Below are 18459 nucleotides of genomic sequence, written 5' to 3'. Positions count from 1 at the left end.
TGCTATAGTTTTTCATTTATCTCTACCCCAAGCGTCATTTAAGATTCTTGTTGAATTATTTATCAGCATTTTTACTGTTCACCTTTGACAGGCAGAGAAAATAAGATGTAAGAAGAAACTTTAATGAGACCAAAGGAAAGTAATGAAAGAAGCTAATGAAAATAAGTGAGATGCAGGTCTTCATTATTCCCCTGTTTCTGATGAGAAGGATGGGGAGTCAATGAACCCATATAAAGGACCAGAAGGCTTTCCTAAAAATAGTGTGCCTTTCGGGCAGTAATAGCCTGACTCCAGTAGAGCAAAAAGCAAGTATAATGGTCACAGGTGAACAAAGACTTTGAAGGTCACACATTGTATCACAAAGTTTCCTCCTCTACTACAGCAGGCTTTCCTGGTTCTGGACTCACAAACCAACAGGTCACCTTTGGTACACTACAACACAGTTCTTGGGAAGTTTTCACAACTTTTACAGTAAACTTCAACTTTCCTGCTTCATATCTAACTGTGTTGCACTACTTGACCTGAGTCCAGCTCAGCACTTGTATCTGTGACACAGCCAGAGCGGCATCACAGTTACGGACTGCAAGTGTGTAACTGGAAGACATTTCCTGACAGAACGGGGTATTCACAGCTATGGTCACTCCAAATTAGTGCCAAAGGACCATCACTGCCGTTTTGGGGCAATATCTGGATGTCCTCAGCCACCTCAGAACATGATTCCAGAAGGAAACAGGTTGAAGAGCTACTGCGGAGTGGCCACTCCAGATTAACTCATCACGTGGACAGCAAGATTAAACTAAACCAAGAAAAAGAGTGTTCTTCACAAACGGAAGAACGTCCATCTGAGGACTCGGCATGGATTACCTTCCAGGCATTAAATTTAAAACTTGGCTTATTCTACAGTAACTGCTCCGCATGGACAAGCCCTTACTAAGATTAACTGCATTTCACAGATGATGTCTTTTGCTAATAACATCAGTGACTGTTAGTTTTCTATAGAGACTTTTCTATGAGCCTCATTTCATTAAGAACTCTTTTTATGTGAGGGAAGGTTGCCAGCTGACCCCCGCCTCCCCCACGCCCGTCTTAAGTCATTCCAAATGTTTCTATCAGTTTGACTTAGAGTTGTGCCTCCATAACATGCGTTTGATTGCCAACACGAGAAAACACAGGCTTCCCCGGCTAACACTTAATTCATTTTTACAGCGCTAAGAAAAAAAATTGACTCACCTATCACATGGTCTCTGGCTGACTGGAGGGATCTAGGCGAAAAGAGCTTCAAGCCATACATTGTATAAACGGGAGGATTTGTGTCTTTAGATCCAGCATCTAGCAGCAAAATAAGGCCACACAGTATACAAAAATATACAGGTCTGCTGTAGGTTATGATTTTATTGTGTCCCTTGGGGGAAAAAAAAACCAAACACAACCACATTTGAATTTTGCATTCATTCTCCTACTGTGTTGCACTGCATTAAACAGGAGAGAAGGTCACAAGTCAGGCAAAATATTTTAATGACTTACACATACTAATTAATAATAAAAATGTTACAAGGTATTTTATCTTCTCCAGAGGAGACTTTCAAAAGGCACAAAAAGCAGTTACAGCTAACTCCAGCAACCACTCACACTTTTGAAAATCTAACCTTTTGGACCTTTCAAAACACACTAATAGCAGAAGTTGTAATTTTCTGTGGAGAAAAAAAATCTCAATCTGTCTGGAACTTTCTTTTCAATACAATTTTTTTTTTCTTTATTACTTTTTATTTTAATGAATGTCAGCTTCTGGTAGTTAGACTTTTTTTTTCTTTTTTACTTTATGAAATGTAAGATTTTTAATTGCATCCTGGGAAGTAAAAAAATCGTAGAGCACCTCCCAGGTACCTTGTTCAGCATGGAGATTGATTTTTTGCAACAATACAATTTTTTCGTTGATTTGAACCGCTTGACAGCAAATCAGTGTCCCTCCTGGAGGGGGTGACACTCAGCAGCCGTTTCTGGTCTCTCTCTCATGCTGCACTTTGAAATGATGATCCAAAGGAATTAATAAGTGGAAGGATTCTTAAGTCTTTTATACACATCTCTCACCTGACTGATTCGCACTAATCCTACAAAACACTGCTGTGGGGCTGTGGGCCAGGGGGAATAACAGATGTTTAAGAAATAACTTAATAGTTCTCCTGGTAGCAAGCTTAAGGGTAAATAAGACATTTTGAACACTGGTGAGTCAAAAGATTCCTTGAGTGTGAAAAGCCAGGAAGAAAAGTGACAAGGATTTGAGTTTGCCTTGCATAAAGTTGCTGTGAAATTGTTCTTATTTGCAAAATGTAATTTGAGTATAATAAAAGATCGTTTCTTTTTTGAGTCTACTTACTGATTTGAAACAGCGGCCGTATTTGTTTGGCCGCCAGCCAGGCTCGTATGTTAGCATTGCTATTAACTGATCTGTAGTGTCTTTTGGGATCAAGCAGTTAACAAGGTGGCAGCTTGCAGGGAACTAGCAGGCTTATATCGTACCTCACATCCATGGAATATGAATCAAGTCAGACTGGCAAACCCTAGCTGTTTAATCACTTTTAATTTTACTACTGCCATTTGTGGTTTGTTGTTTTTGGTTTTGTTGTTTTGTTTTGTTTTTTTTTTTTAAGTAGGACACACCCACGAAACAATCAAAGGAGAACTAGAAAGATAAAATCTGATTTAAAAAAAAATCACTTAAAATATTACTTTCTGCCTGTTTTTAAATGTCAGTTCATTTATCTTAAATACAAGCTGTGCCTTAGGAAAAGAAATCAGTAAATACTGCATCTAAACAACTGCTTAATGATTTATACCCTGATGTGCACTCCAGACCAAGGTCTATTTTATCATGCTGTTATATTCTTCTCTTATCTCTTGAATTACAGAACCCAGGTCGTATCTTTGTGTGGTAATTATTTGAAGGCAGTTGGGCAAGACAGACTTGATGACTAGAAGTCCAGAGGTTCAGCTCCACACACCTTTCAGTTCCAAGCAGAACGCTGACATACCCAATTAGGTTTGCAGTGTATATTCAACTCTTAATTCTAAAGTAGTTCACGGTGCGCTGGGTGAAGAACTGGCTGAAGAGCAGAGCTCAAAGGGTTGTAGTGAATGGGGCTACCTCTGGCTGGTGACCGGCCACCAGTGGTGTTCCTCAGGGCTCAGTTCTGGGGCCAGCCCTGCTCAGTGTATTTATCAGCGACCTGGATGCGGGAGCTGAACGCACCGTTAGCCAGTTTGCTGGTGATACTAAACTGGGAGGTGCTGCTGACTCTCTTGAGGGACAGGAGGCCTTGCAGAAGGGTCCGGACAGACTGGAGCACTGGGCTGTGGCTAACGGGATGAAACTTAACCAGTCGTGGTGCCGGATTCTGCCCCTCCGACGGCGTAACGCCGGGCACAGGTATGAACTGGGCGAGGAGCGGCTGGGAGCAGCCCAGCAGAAGGGCCCTGGGGTGCTGGGCGGCAGCGGGCTCAGCGCGAGCCGGTGCCAGGAGGGCAGCCCGCACCCCGGGGGGCACAGCACGGCTGGGGGCAGGGGGCATTGCCCCACCGCCTTCCGCCCCGCTGAAGCCTCGCCTGGGGCGCTGCGAGCGGTTCTGGGCCGCGCAACTGAAGAAGGACGTGAAAGTCCTTGAGCGTGCCCAGGGGAGGAGAGCAAAGCCGGCGCAGGGGCTGGAAGGCACGTCCTGTGGGGAGCGGCTGGGCACTTGGGGCTTGTCTGGCTGGGGGCGAAGGAGGCTGAGGGGCGACCTCACTGCTCCCACGGCTCCCCGAGGGGGGGCTGGAGAGGGGGGTGCGGAGCTCTCCTCCCTGGTACCCAGCGACAGGACGCGTGGGAACGGTTCGAAGCTGCACCAGGGCAGGTTCGGAGTGGACATCGGGACGTTTGTGTACCGCGAGGGTGGTCAAACACTGGAACGGGCTTCCTAGCGAGGAGGTCGATGCCCCAAGCCTGTCAGCGTTTAAGAGGCATTTGCACGATGCCCTTAACAACCTGCTGTAACTTGGTCAGCTCTGAATGGGTCAGGCAGTTGGACCAGGTGATCGTTGTAGGTCCCTTCCAACTGAAATAGTCTAGTCTAAATAAATCATTCTCACCATGCTAACAACAATGATGCTAGTTAGAACTGAGGAAGCAGCTTTCCATGTCTGTCCGAAGCCTGCAAAATGCGAGCAAGTACTACCTCCACTATTTTTCAGGTGGCGGTGCGGAATGAGACAGAAACCTAAAAGCAAAATCTTGCCAACTACTGGATCACCAGGAGCGAAGCAATGCAGCAGCTATGTGCTCGGAAGGACACCAGCTGCACAGCTGTCACACTGCTCGGGATGCACTCGAGCTGAACGAGCTGCCCAGAGCAGCCCCCACATCTGAGGAACAGGCAACACAAGAAGGAGGAACTGCTGCAAACGTTGGTGCTGTATTTCACTGCCATTTACAGCCTTTGTGCAAGGGGGATTATTCAGGACAGGACTGGTTTCAGGCCAACAGCAGATACCTTCTAGGAAAGAGAGGATTACTGGGACAGCGCGTGAAAGCCACAGCCGGGGGATGGACATTACATTTCCTCTTTTCAAGGCTTTAGGGAGATAAAAAAAAAAAAATAAAAGTGGCAAAGCCCTCTTGTGCCTGCCACTCACAGGCCAAGTTAGGCAGCCCTTCATCAAAACAGGCATAAGGCAGTGCAAGTCATCAACAAGATATTTTAGATATTAAGGGCTCATTTTGTTCTACTAGACAAATTCATAGAATTTTGACACACAAAACTGATTTAAATGTGGTAAAACTACTTCACTCTGCATTCTCCTTCAGAAGAATTTAAATAATGAAGAAGGATTCCTTTTATATTTGACATCTCATTTGCTGAACAATCATTTTTTTTCTCTGCTGATAAAAATGTTGGTGAAACCTCTTCCTTTTCCTAAGTCTGCCAAAAAATGTCACTGACTTTTTCAGGTTCATGTTTCTCATGAATATGTTTCAGAAATATATTCACATCCTACAAACACAGCACTGCTGTATCTCGTATTTTGATAAAAATACTAACATTTTCAACAAAGCTAGAATAATTTCACAATTTAGTAAAATAGCACTTTCGACTGCAAAGCATTTTGATAGGGAAATTTCAGAAAGGTCTAATGATTTTTTTGTTTGTGGGTGCACACATGCAAGAGGAAAAAGAAGACTTTATATAAAAAGAAAAGTATGCGTGCTCAGTTCTACAGAAAAGCATTTAGGGACAAATTAAAAATACTTTCTAAGTGGCTTATGGAATTTATGAAACTGCCTCTGGTAGCTACCCAACTGAGTTAGCTATCTGCTCTGGCAGGTAATGGGACCGAGACAATTAAGTTATGCAAGCAATGCCATAAATCTTATTAAGAGTGTGACTACAATCTTTCCAAGCTCAAATGCCTTTGTAAATTTGAGCTGGATCCTGAGCTACACAGGTGTCGTCTTATGAGTGGCTTACAGACAAGCTCTCATGATCCTTCTTTACAGTCATTTACTACAGACACAGCCTTTATTGCCCAATCTGCTGCTGCCTGACCAATACCGAGAAATTCTGAAAAGCCACTTGTCTAAAACATTGAAATGCACATGACAAGGATCCCTTGGATCTCTGTATTTAATACCTTCCAGTCGCTGGCACCTCCAATATATTCTGCTGTTAATAAACTGATACAACTCACACTTGGGGTGGACTTTATTTTCTTCTCCCCACCACTCCAGTGAGAAGGCTGTGCCTGAATTTCACCATCCCAGAACCACATACTCTTGTGTGAACAGCAACTAAAGGCCACCAACTCCCAGTGGATCAGAACTGGAAAGGCTAAAGCACAGGCTGACAGGAAAATTAGGTACTCATCTTGCAGCCGGCAACAGTACTAAACCTGCAGCTACAATAAACGGCAGTAGCCAGCATTAGCTGTAGAACCTGGAAAGTTCCAATTTAAACACCAAAGTTAATCAAAACAGAACCATTATTACCATTCAATGAGTATAAATGAATATAAAATTCAGAAAATTAGCCGAGTTAGATAGGTTCTTCTCTATGTACTGAAACTCATACCTTACCACAGTGACAGACAACATGCAGTGTCCACCTCAGAGACCCTAGCTGCCACAGCATGGCAGGGGGAGCAAGAAATAATCATATCTCCAATAGAATTGTACCAGACTACCAGACCTTATGGGATTTAGTCAGCCGGCTCTTCCTCAGCACCAGGAAGTGAATACACTGGTGCTCAGAAGGAGTTCAGAACAAAAACTTACGTAACCCTCGACACTGTGTTTTCTGAATTGACTGGATGGTATTTTAAAGCAGAGTCTTTCAAGATGGTATAGGCTAGAGGTGACAAAGTCACATCAAACAGTAACAAAGTCTGCATGTGAGAGACAGGGAAAAAGTTTGGAACCTCCTTGGCAGGTATGGATAACATGAGGCATTAGCGGCTACTCATGAATCCAAAAATAGAAATAAATTCACTGTGCAAATCTGTGGCTCGCAACGGTTTGTTTCACACTGAAAAAATCTCAGCTGCATTTTCATTCATGGACATGGTACTGCTCATTCTTTGATCCCTCCATTCTGCATCCTTACATTAACATCAAGACATGTTATTCTTTTTAATTTTAATGCAGTCACATGAATTATGAAACAGTACATGGGGCATCTTTTCTCACTGCCTTTTCTTATTTTTGTGATGCTTACTACCTCAAGCAAGCTTTTACAAATATCTGTTGTTTTCTAAAAAGATATAATGTAGAAATCGCTAATCTTCTATTTTCACTTCATCTATAATGCCTCCCACCTTTAAAACCCTCTGTGGAAAACCTCTCTAAATTGTACTTCCATTGGAGTTTGTATGGTGCACCAAAAGGTCTGCAAGAAAACATTCCCCATAAAGTTTTAGGAAAGCATATAGAAGATGGGAATATACCTATTGTTAGTTACTTACATTGCTGCATGACTTAACAAAATACAGTATGGTAAATAATACTTGTAACAGTATTGAGGGAGTCTGAAATGCAAACATGGATTCTGCATAAAAAAAATGTTCTGCTTAAACTTCATTAGCTACTTTGTCTTTAATACTATTAAAAAATATGGGCTAGATAGGCTTATAATGAAGTTTTGATTAAACTGCTTGCCACCCCTTTAAACAACTGTACATATTAGTAATGTCTGAGTAAGTGCAAACTATTTGATTACAGTTCACATTACTGTGAATGAGCACGTGCTAGTTGAACTGGCAATTAATATTTTAGTCCCCCAAAATCCCAGCTTCTTACTGAGGTAGGAATATTTCTTTAATGGATTGAAATATTACCTGACAATGTGTAAGCTGCTGTTTATTAGCCTTCCCTACTTTTTATGCAGACAGATATTTCCTGTAAATGCATTATAACCAACAATACTGTAAGTTCACCCCATAATAACTGGCAGGGAAAATAAACTAAGAATCTTCTGAAATTCATCTCCGTGAAATGTGTAACATACACTTGCAAATAACCTCAGTTTCAAGTTCAGCCTGTATTTCTAGCCTCTCAACTGACAAAAATAATTACTCCCTGCCAAAGGGAAATGATCCAGCAGGCCTGTAGTTTTCAACACACCGGGTTTGAACCCTGAGGGAAGAGGGGGCATCTTCAGAAACATTCAAAGAGCTAAGTAAGAAACGTGAGCAACTAAGCAGCCAGTGTAAAAGCAAGCAAGGGACCTCGTGACCACCGAAACATCTTCCAAAATTCACATATCAAAAATGCCTTGACACTGTGACAGGTGGAGATGTCAGGTTGCAGTTGTAGGATGATGCTCCTAAACCAGTCCTATAACAAGGACAGACTTCAGTAAGGAACTGGTTCTTTGCAAGGTGGTTGTCACCATCAGAGTTCAGTTTCTCAGATACACTCAACAGGCAAATAGCAACCAGCAAAGATCCTTACACCCCGCGTTCACCCATAGATTTGACCATTTCTTCAGGACACAAGCACAGAAAATGTGACTGTATTACAACAAAGGGAAAACACTTGTGCTACCTGATGAGCTATTAATAATACTGCTCGGAAATAAATCTGCTACACCAGATTTTTTAAAAAAAATAAAATAAAAAAAATCAATTCCCAATCACACAGACACACCCACCAAAAAAAGATTTAAAACCCCAACTGACCAATGACCAAGCTGCTAATCTGGTACTTCAGCTGTTTTCAGTCACTGTTTCTAAAGGAAAGAAAAGGCTTGACTGATACCACAGGATGGAATTTCAGCAAATCAGTCCAGATGCATTTGGGTTTACTGCATATTTTAGCTTAAAGAAATCGTGCTTTTTTAATAGCTGTGATAAATTCAAATAGCTTAAAATTAATTAAAAAAACAGCAAAAAGTCTCAAAATCACCAACAGTATCTTGCTCATTTTCATAAATCACCTAGAACAATAAACTACTTCTACTTGTGTTTCACTGAACAGCCAACTGTTTCACAGTACAGTAGTGATAATAAAGGAGAAAGACTTGTTCTACTGGCCAAGACTTACATGTATTGGTGAAGCAGGATCGGGCTGAACACTCTAGAAAAAACAGAAAAAAAGAGTTTGCTTACAGGATTTTGCCTTTGTAGAAGTTAGAATTCAGCAATTGGATATGAACACGTGTCCCACCTTTAGGAGAGAATACTGGCAGCTGGCCATCACAAGACAGAACAACAGAACCCAAATGTCTTTACAGAAGCCTTGATTCAGAGTCAGGAATCCAAGAAGTGAAACGAGAACTACTAGAAGGACAGCAAATACATTCTCCTTTATATCTTCTGTCCTATGTGAATAAAAGTGTTAAGAGATGTACAAATATTTATATATTCGTTAGAGCAAGGCAGGTCCATTTACAGCTAGTATGAACTGTCATTGCTGAAGCTATCAGAATTCACAGGATCCAAGGTTTTGCTTCCAAAACTACATTTCCATGTTCAATGGTATTTCACCCCCATGCCAAAGACCTTATCCTCTATGATAGCTAAAATTTATAGAAAAAAAGGCATATGTACTGAAGTCCAGCACCCTCCAATTTCACTGGCCAAATACAATTCCATGGTGGAGCCGATTTGAACGTAGGCAAGTGTATGTTTATTAAAAAAAAACCAAAAAAACCCCAAAAAACCCCAAAAAACAATCCCCCCAAAAACCCAACACCCAAATACTTTTAAATGAGGAAATAAGGCTTTCATTTAATGGAAAATACATGTCTGACAACAAAGAATTCATTAGATGAAACACCAAATTTGACATCTCATGTTTTATTCATTTTTATCTGTTCTATTAAAACACGGAAGCTGAGATAAAAACCAATGCTAACATTCAGCTATAACAAAAGAGTGTATCAGCAGATGCTTTCCATGCAATTCAAACACGGGGATAAGACACCACAGGTAAGTAAGTACCTAATCCGGACCTAAGCTCCCTGACTAAACAACCTGATTTCTGCAGCACATAAAACTGACATCTGGAATTTCTGCTGTGGAGCTCATACAGAGACAGGAGAGCCAGCAGCCATTGGGTATGTAGGCTAACACGTTTGAAGGTCTTAGTAGTCCAGCAGACTACTACATGAGGTCTAAGGGCAAAGGGTACTGCCTGAAGAGCTGATGCCAAATGAGCTGACAGACTAGAAAAAGGAGAGATGCCGAGACAAGCAGTTCTCTCTAAACAAATAAACCTGAACCAGAACAGAAGGAGTAGCTGAAAGATCTCCTCCACAGTATTACTCTATAATTTCTTTTTAAAGATTGGAGTACTTGGTTTACAACACCCTGGGACCCTCCCACTTCTGTATTTTTGCACAAAACCTGGATTTTCTCACCAGAAAGCTCAGAACCATTTGATCCAACAGCTGAGAATGAAATTAAAGACTATTCCACAAGCCTGGTGCTCACATGAATCAAGGTGTCTGCTTGAAGACGAAGGGTAGCAAGAAACACCAAAACCAACTCCAAAGGAAAGCATTTCCTTCAGCTTAAAGCAAACAAGCATCCATCCATCTACTCAACCTGAATATAAGACACTAATACAACGCTCACTTGTTATTTCTCTAGCGGGCTGCATTGCTCTACGGACACGTGGAGCCACCCATCGTAATATTATATAAAGTTGCATTAAAAAAAAGGCTTACCTGTCTAACAATGCCAACAAGGTAAGACGATCATACCAGACTTTAATCCATTTGCCAGGGAATATAATAAATCTGTAAAACTGCCTGTTCAGTTTCCGCTGTGCTGAGGAACAGGAAGAATCCTCAGGGTCCCGGCTGGGTTGCTTTAAAAACAAACAAACCAGAAATACACAAAACTCTTTTCACATTGGCATATGGCTGCCAGCAAAACAGGTGTTTAAAAGGCCAAATTTACATGAGGTTTCAGATTAATTTTGTTTCCCCTAAAAGGGATAGTAGGAGTGTACTTGTTTTCTTCATTTTAAATTAGAAACAAAAATATCACACCTGCTTAATTATTGCAGATGGACAGAAGCTGTATCAATTGTGAAGCTCAACAGTGATAGTATGCTTTAAACATAAATACTAAATACCTATTTAAAAAAATATTTATTTTTTTAGTCCTGACCCACTGCTTGCCTAAAATTTCCTTTTGAAGATTTTTCCATGCGTCAGGCTAATTACAGCACAACACAAAACCACACATGATAGGAAAAATCTGTGGTTTTAATCAAAAAAATAAAGTAAAATTTAAGGCCTAGAGGTGTGACTTAGCAACTCTCCTTCCAGAGCACAGCTTTGTTTATCTTTCCTGAGATGCTTCTAATACCACATCAGGCATGCACCCTCCGCCACAGCAAAAGGAGGGGAAAAAAACTGCAAACAGGCACAAAAAGCATAAACATCACTAGTTTAAGAGTCACTAATCTTTAATCTTACCATCACAACCATAAATTCATCCTTTTGAATACTGCTTTTGTCAGGTTCTAAGGCCTTTTTTTCTTGTCTGTTTGAACTACAGCATTTCAGATCTCAGCCAGCTCTACACCTGCACTCCTTCACCAGCACTTGTGGTGAGGGGAGCTTATCTACAGACCATCAGCCAAGCCTGCAGAGCTAGTCCACAGAATAAAAAAAAAACCCAAAAAAACCTCTGAAAAGTAGCGATTTCTTTCCAAGGTACGCCAATAATTGACTAAGGGGAAGGAATCACTTCTTTTTCTTTCAAGAAGAATTTGAGATTTCTAATTGCTGTCAAGTCTAGTAGTTTTCAACCTCCTTCTAGCCCCCACCCCCCTTGTTAAAGATAATTAATCAACATTAGATAACAAATATACCTATTATGGAACTCTGGGCAATGTTTGCACTAGAATTATTTGTGTTAGATTAACTTCCCTAGGCAGAGAAGGGGATTTCTGTTGAAGTAATTCATCATATTCCTGGATTCTAACTATTAGCAAAATACTTTTTTTTAAAAAAAACAACTGTCCCCCTGCATATAGGAATTGTTAAATTTTCTCTCAGATTATTGGAAAAATTTCTAATCCTCACTTTCCAGGATTTTTACACATAATTTACACGTGAATTAATTTATTGCTGGCACCATCAGCTGGGAACCAACTCACTGATAACCTCAATCTGCTGGCAAACATGAGGTAAAACAGGCTAGCTTAAGCTTCAGAGAAAGAAATTCAATTTTATACATTTTATCTCAACTTTATACATTTTTATCTCATGCCTCCAATTGACTAAAAGCATACAGTCATGTGGTGCCGGGTAGCTCTGAGTGTTCAGACATGCAAAGGGATGCTGGGCTATTCAGCGTTCTTTCACTTAGTAACAATCGCAAGTAACTTAAAAGCTGTGAGACTGATTGCAATCCTTTCACCACGCTGACTTTGAAATCTAAAAGTACTTTAGGTACTCAAAATTTCAATATTTCTATTACCACTTTAAAAAGTCACTTAAGGGAGTTGGGGTATTTTTAAAGAAAAAAAATATATTTTAAAATATTACAGTTGCTAATACTGGCACAGGTTTTTTTCTCTTGGGTCCTATTTCCCAACAGAAAGTTAACACGAAAATCAACCAACCACAATCACTAGCTTCACTCTTGTAATCTAGACTGCTCACTATAACTAAATAAATTAAAAAAAATAAATATCAAAATGATGGCGAAGAGTCCATTAAAAACACCTGAGGATCTGATTGTTTGGTCCTCAGAACAGCTTAACACATATTTAACTGAGTGCATAAGTGAACATTTTGGCTCCTGAGGAACTGTAACATTTGGATGAAGTCCATTACATGAGGTTTGCAGTACGTGGGCTGCAGTCAGATTTTGGAGCTGCATCTTGGAAACTCTCTGACTAGCCCTGAGCAAGTCACTAAGCCTAATTGTGACTCCCGTCAAAAAAGAGCTTATAAATATTCACTTCATAAATTTATACAGTGCCAGAGACAGCCTGAAACCCTAGCTTTACTCACATCAATGACAGAACTTTTCCTGACTTACATGGGCTCAGAATTTCACGTTTAATTTTAAATAAATAAATAAATAAATAAAATCAGAAACCAGGAAGTTCTGAAATTACTGCCTGGCCTTGTTACAAATTATGTGATCTTGAGCAATGCATCTTACTTCTTAATGGTCCAGTTTTCCCAGAAGAGGGGAAAAAAAGAAAAGGACAAAAAAGCATAACTGTTCTCTAATTTACAGACAGTTTATAAGATTATAAATATCTGGAAAATATCTGAGCCTTTATATGAAAGCCTCTTTCCCAATCTAAAATACACAATTCAGGACAATTTCCTGATTTTTAACTTAAAATAGTTCCTTTATACAAGTTGCTTCTAGCTTTAAGTTCCTGTGCAAAATCTAAGGTGAAAGATAATTAACTGGCATTTTAAGGTTATTCATAAATACCAAACCAGAGTTTACCATGGAAGAAAAGAGACGGTTAAAGTTATTATAAAAGGAATTGTAAAACCAGATTACAGACTTAGGCTGTTGGTCACAGACCTGCAAAACTGTAAAGTTCAAGTATGTCCACATATTACCATACAAACTGAACTCTGAGGGCCTTTGTCTTTTACCAGATACAATGAGGAGGTGGCTTTGACATTCTGCGACAGATACCTAGAATTCTGGTTGCCTGATTCAGAAAAGTGAAACCAGACGTGGTTTTATGATAGTAATGACTCTGAAATAAACACTTCATACTAATAAAATCTGGTAGTGTGTCTAAAATCCTACCGGCTGTGCCCTCATTCTTTCAAACGCAGTAAGACTGAAGATAGAAGAGCAACTTTTTAGGTGGTGGAGTCTTTAAGTGCTCCCCTAGGACACTACTCAGTGTCAGCAGACAGCAGCTGAATTGCATCCATCAACATAAAATACAACTTCTCCCGCAAGTAGCACAGAAAAGTAACAGGAACATTCTTGCAGCATTTGTTTATAAAGCAGTTTATCAAAATGCTAGAAACTGAGCTATTACAATATACCCGTGGGCTTTCTGAAAGGGTCCTTCGTGCCACCATCAGTAAGAGCTGCTGCTGAAGCGCACTTGCTGCTTGATCCCCCGAAGATGGTTCCTGGCTCTCTGAAGTGGTGGTACTGGAGGAGCTGAACTGCATTTCACTGTGCAGAGGGGAGAAAGGAAAGAAACTGTTCTAAGCAGCGCTATTTTTCTAGTATTTCTGAAGCATTACAGGAAGAAGCCTGTAATTGCTTTGCTTTTGGCTCACAGGACATGGAGCCTTCCACCTTGACACCTGAAATCTAGTCCAGACCCACAAAGCAGTTCACACCCAAACTTAGATACACATGGTCTACCACATCCACCACAGAGAAACAGATACTTCTGTAGAGTATTTTTTCTCATCTTGAGATGAACACCTACAATGAATCGCACTTCAGAAGCGCCTTGTTCTGTCCACCGAGAACAATTCAGGTCAAGAGCTGCGTATCTACAAAGCAAGACCGCAGGGCAGCTACTGCAGAGATCCTGGATTAGCTTTCAAACAAGCTCACTTAGGTACCAAAGCCAGTCTGGCCTCACCTGCACTGAATTCGGCGGGTACTAATTTCCCCTACCGAGAATTCAGGCTACAAGAACTTCTGCCCTAGCAAGACGACAACGATATCTGAGCTAACTCACATAAGGCCAGCTCAGATATCCGCTGGACTGAGCATAAACTCACCCTGGGAGGGCTCTGAGCAAGATGCTATTTTTATTCCCCTCCCCTCCACGTTTACTGTTTTGATGTTGTAGATACAGCACTTTAAACAGTGTACTTGAGGAAATTTCTGCACTTAGAGCAGTGATACCTGGTGGGCTGCAGAAATGGTGCGCTACCATGACATGACTGACTGGGTCTCAGCAAGAACTATATTGAAATGAAATAATCGTTAATTGGAGAAGAGATCTGTTTTGGATACTTCCGGCTTATTTTCTTCAAATAGGGTTTATACGTCAGGCGCCCTGCTCTGAGCTCATTACCTCCCTGCCTCTGGATCCCTGCCTGGGGCTCTTATTACTTTCATATCTGCATGAGGTGAAAGCACCTCGGTGCTCATGCAAGGTAGTCAATACCTATTGTTCCTGTTTTCCATAAAGGAAAGACAAGCAGGAAAAAACTAGAGCGATCTGTGTACCGTCAGCCAGGAAGCCTGTGGCAGAGCAAAGGATAAACCCCTCATCTTGCATACCCTTACCCTCAAGCCACCCTATTCATTTTAGTTAACTCAACCTTCCTCACCCCTGGGCACCAATTCCTAAAGCTGTTGTGTGACCCTTGTTAAGCCCAACAAAAGGGGCTTTAAAATTGTGGCTGTCCTGCACATAACTGGTTGTTAACTTCAGCTGCAGTGGCTAGCGCTGTGCTGGGATAAGGTTCTGGATTACTTAGAAGTCTGGATTACTTAGAAGCAGGGCTGAAGAGTGACACCAACCGCTTGAAACAAGCCCACTCTCTCCCTCTCCCCTCCAGGGCTTGCTAGCTCTGCCTGGACCAACAACCAGCAGCCTCACCATCCCACCTCTGGTCTCCGAGCCAGGCAGGTACTTTTTTTCAAAGCCTTGATTGCTATCAGGCTTGGATGCCAGACCTGACACTCACCATCTGCCATTCCAGAACTATCAGCTGAACAGAAATGAGAGTACCCCGTGTTCTTGACCATCATGGCTTCCCTTGCACTCCCCACTCCTCCTGCTACAGGCAGATGCACCATCTGCCCCACGGAGTCAGGACAGCTGTCATGTTCCCTTCGCACAGTACTAGGAAATGAGGACTTGGGCCAACACAACCCGCTTGTCCCAACATGTCCCAGCCACAAGGCAACTCTCTGTAAGAACGAATCTCCTTTGCAGGTCTTGTTTAGCACCTCACCAGCAGTCAATAACCAAAGAATACAGAAGAGACGGGAACTGATCCAAAATCCTGGATCTCAACCAAAAATTTAGGCAGGAAGAAAGGGAAGAAAGCCTAGAGGCATGCCTCCCAGAAAGAAGATGCCCACAGATACAGACTATGGAGGACAGACATGCCTTCTGCATATTTTGGAAGTGCCCTACTCAAAGGTGACCTTGTTCAGCTTGAAGAAAAGCAATGGATTTTTTTGATTATTTTTTTTTTCCTCAGGATGAGCTGTCCTATCCCTTGTCATTATGGGTACAGCCCAGGGACTCCCTGTTCACAGCAAGAAAAAAGCAAGCATAGCCCAGGTTATGCAGGACACTACCCTGGGAACTCCTGCCCAACAGGCAACCCAACAAAACAGCAGGGGAATAGAACAGGGACTGCTCATGCCTTCCTAAATGAAGAGTTAATCTCCAGTAACGTTTTGCATCTTTAACTGTCTTTCTACAAAAGTCAAGTGGAGTCAAGAGTATTTCTAGATTGGACTGTGTCTTTTATCCCACATTTACCAAGAATGGAAATGGCAGAGGATGGATAGATAGACAAAGATATTCCCCTGGTACTCTACTCTATCAGTTCTCAGAAATCAAAATTCTTCTACTCCTAAGGCTTCTTCCAAGAATAAACTTAAGAGATCAAATCACTTCCCACCAGTCTTGAAGATAACTGAAAAGCCAAGAGAGCCCAGAGCCCCACCTACCAGTGGCCTAACTGGCAGAAGAGTCCGCAAGCAGCTGGGACACTGACTGTGGGAAAAAAATCGGAAACTTCTTAGGCCTGAAAAGGCAATTAGGGCAGAGAAGTTGGGAAGGCAGAGAGCAAAGCAACAACTCCAGAATCAGAAGCGGTCATCTGGCCTTCATCTGCCATCTATACCTTTTATTCATCAGCCTCATCTCTCTGTATCTGCTTACTCTTTCCTCATCTTCCGTTCCCCTCAGCTCCTGTTTGCTGCTTTTTTCCTACTTATCCCTATCTTCCACACAACCTCCTTCTGACATTCACTTGCTACCCCCTGACGCTGGATCGCTTGCACAGCTACTTAGAAGCTGTCTCATCTGATGACAGTGCTATCACATGAACAACAAATACCAGTAAGAAATGTGATGGTGGTGTTGGTGTTTGTGTTTTTGTAAGCTTATAAACTAGATTCCATAAATTTATTACCATATATAAATAGGAGCAAACACTCTGTAATCATAAAATCATTATAACAGAGCTGATCGCAGTATAACATGGAATCTTGATAAACAGAAAATCTGTTCATTTGCAGAATCAAATTAATGTTATCAAGATCTACTACAGCAAACTGCACTGCTAATGTAAGCAAAGGTATAATTGAACTAAATTTTGAATAATAAATTATTAACTAAAAATATCTTTGAAAAACATACAACTTATGCAGATCAAATGCAAAAGCTACATAGCACCCTCTACTGATAACTGGTTATGAAGTCAGGGATTTTTTTTCTGGCTCACAATTCAGTTTTGTAAGAACACTGATGAGTAAACATAAGCTAGTTGAGCAATCATGTAACACTTGAGAATGTTTAGTATAACCACATAGCACTGGAAAAATCTTCCTTCTCCCTGATTAGTCTGTGACAGTTGCCTTGTACCACTGACAATTTGGCCCAAGCCATTCAAACATAACCCAGCCCAAGCTGTCCCCTTTTTTAAGGATTAGCTAGCCTTGAGTCCGAACACCTCTCAAGGTAAGCTCGTTACACAGGCACACCGCAAAGAATTCCCGGTCAATACAGCTGTTTTGCAGGTCATAGCTAAATTACATTTTAACTTGCACACAGGAGAAAGGACAAGGACCCTTGTAACGAGCATCACAACAGTCACAATAACAAAGCATCTTCCTCTTGCTCCTCACCTGCTTAAGGCAGAAAGATCCCACTGGATTGCTTCAGACAGCTGTGTGGGTCACTACAAAGCTTAAGAGCATGTAATAAATGTCTACAATGATAATAATAATACAGCTGATAGCTAGAAGAAGCCAGAGTGAAGCTGAGAGTTGGGAATCTCCCCTTCTGCACATCCGACCAGCAACCACTTCTGAGGTATTGGTCTGGGGTGTATTCAAAGCACTTGCTGAAGCGAGACCTGAGCGATCGAGTTGCACAAGAGCCAGTTAGTGCTAACGACATAGCAGGAACTCCAAACGCCCTTACATCTGTGCCCTTTTAAAACGGTCAGTTTGTGGTATGGATGTAGGTGTCTGAACTGACACTGAAAGTGCTGGATCAACAGCAGCCCACTGCTCACTGATGGCACCTCCATTTTTCAATGTCATTGCTGGTGTCTTACCACCACGACCACCTCAGCAGCTTTGCTCCTTCTCACCTGAAATGGCCTCCCTGCCATTTCATGTCCCAATCACTCCTACACTTCATCACACAGGCTTCTTGCTACATCTTTACCCCGTTACTCATTAGGTCTCTGCTACAAAGCTGCCAGCACCAACCTGACCAGAGGATCGCACAATTCAGGACTGAGATTAAAGCCACCAGCTGTGGATATTATTTTTTTTTAAGCAGCAGATGATTTGCAGTTCCCAAGTGTACTTCCAAATAACAAGACTTAAAAAGCAACTTCAGGCACGTAAGACAATTGAAATATGCCAAAGTGATAGCCACATTAAGACTGGATAATTATGTGACAAACCCAATCATAGCAAACATGGAAAAAACATGAAGAAGAAGAAGAAGAAGAAGAGGCAGTCTTCACTTTTTTGGTAAGAAAAAAGAATACAATTGATTCAGAATGCATATTTTAATTTTTCTTAGCGGCTACTTCCGAGGGGAGCTCAAGCTAAAGATGAAATCTCTCTTAAATCTTGTTCATGTTTTGCTAGGATTGGGGAGGATTTTGGCATTTGTTTTAACTAGCAATATTAACACCCCCAATGACAGCAAGATAGCACACCTGTGTTTACAGAATGGGAAAGTTGGATATACTGATTTACTGCCATAACAGACGGGAAAGAATAGAAGATCACTGTTAAAAGTTTTGCAAG

At 41.4% G+C, this 18459-nt stretch overlaps 1 protein-coding gene across 1 annotated transcript in view; it reads right to left on the bottom strand.

Moving 5' to 3' along the window:
* PCNX2 (pecanex 2) overlaps window positions 1–18459 on the bottom strand; it is a 159735-nt gene that overhangs the window by 108096 nt on the left and 33180 nt on the right. Inside the window, exons 9-13 of the mRNA XM_055809946.1 lie at window positions 13518–13653; window positions 10194–10336; window positions 8690–8843; window positions 8567–8599; window positions 1231–1402 (exon numbers count right to left, since the gene is read on the bottom strand). Of these exons, the coding sequence (XP_055665921.1) occupies window positions 1231–1402; window positions 8567–8599; window positions 8690–8843; window positions 10194–10336; window positions 13518–13653 (638 nt within the window). The remainder of the gene's footprint in view (window positions 1–1230; window positions 1403–8566; window positions 8600–8689; window positions 8844–10193; window positions 10337–13517; window positions 13654–18459) is intronic.

Source organism: Falco peregrinus, chromosome 7 (assembly GCF_023634155.1).
Source record: "Falco peregrinus isolate bFalPer1 chromosome 7, bFalPer1.pri, whole genome shotgun sequence".
NCBI lineage: Eukaryota > Metazoa > Chordata > Aves > Falconiformes > Falconidae > Falco > Falco peregrinus.
Note: the sequence above shows the minus strand (reverse complement) of the source record. Positions and strands in the feature narration are given on the sequence as shown.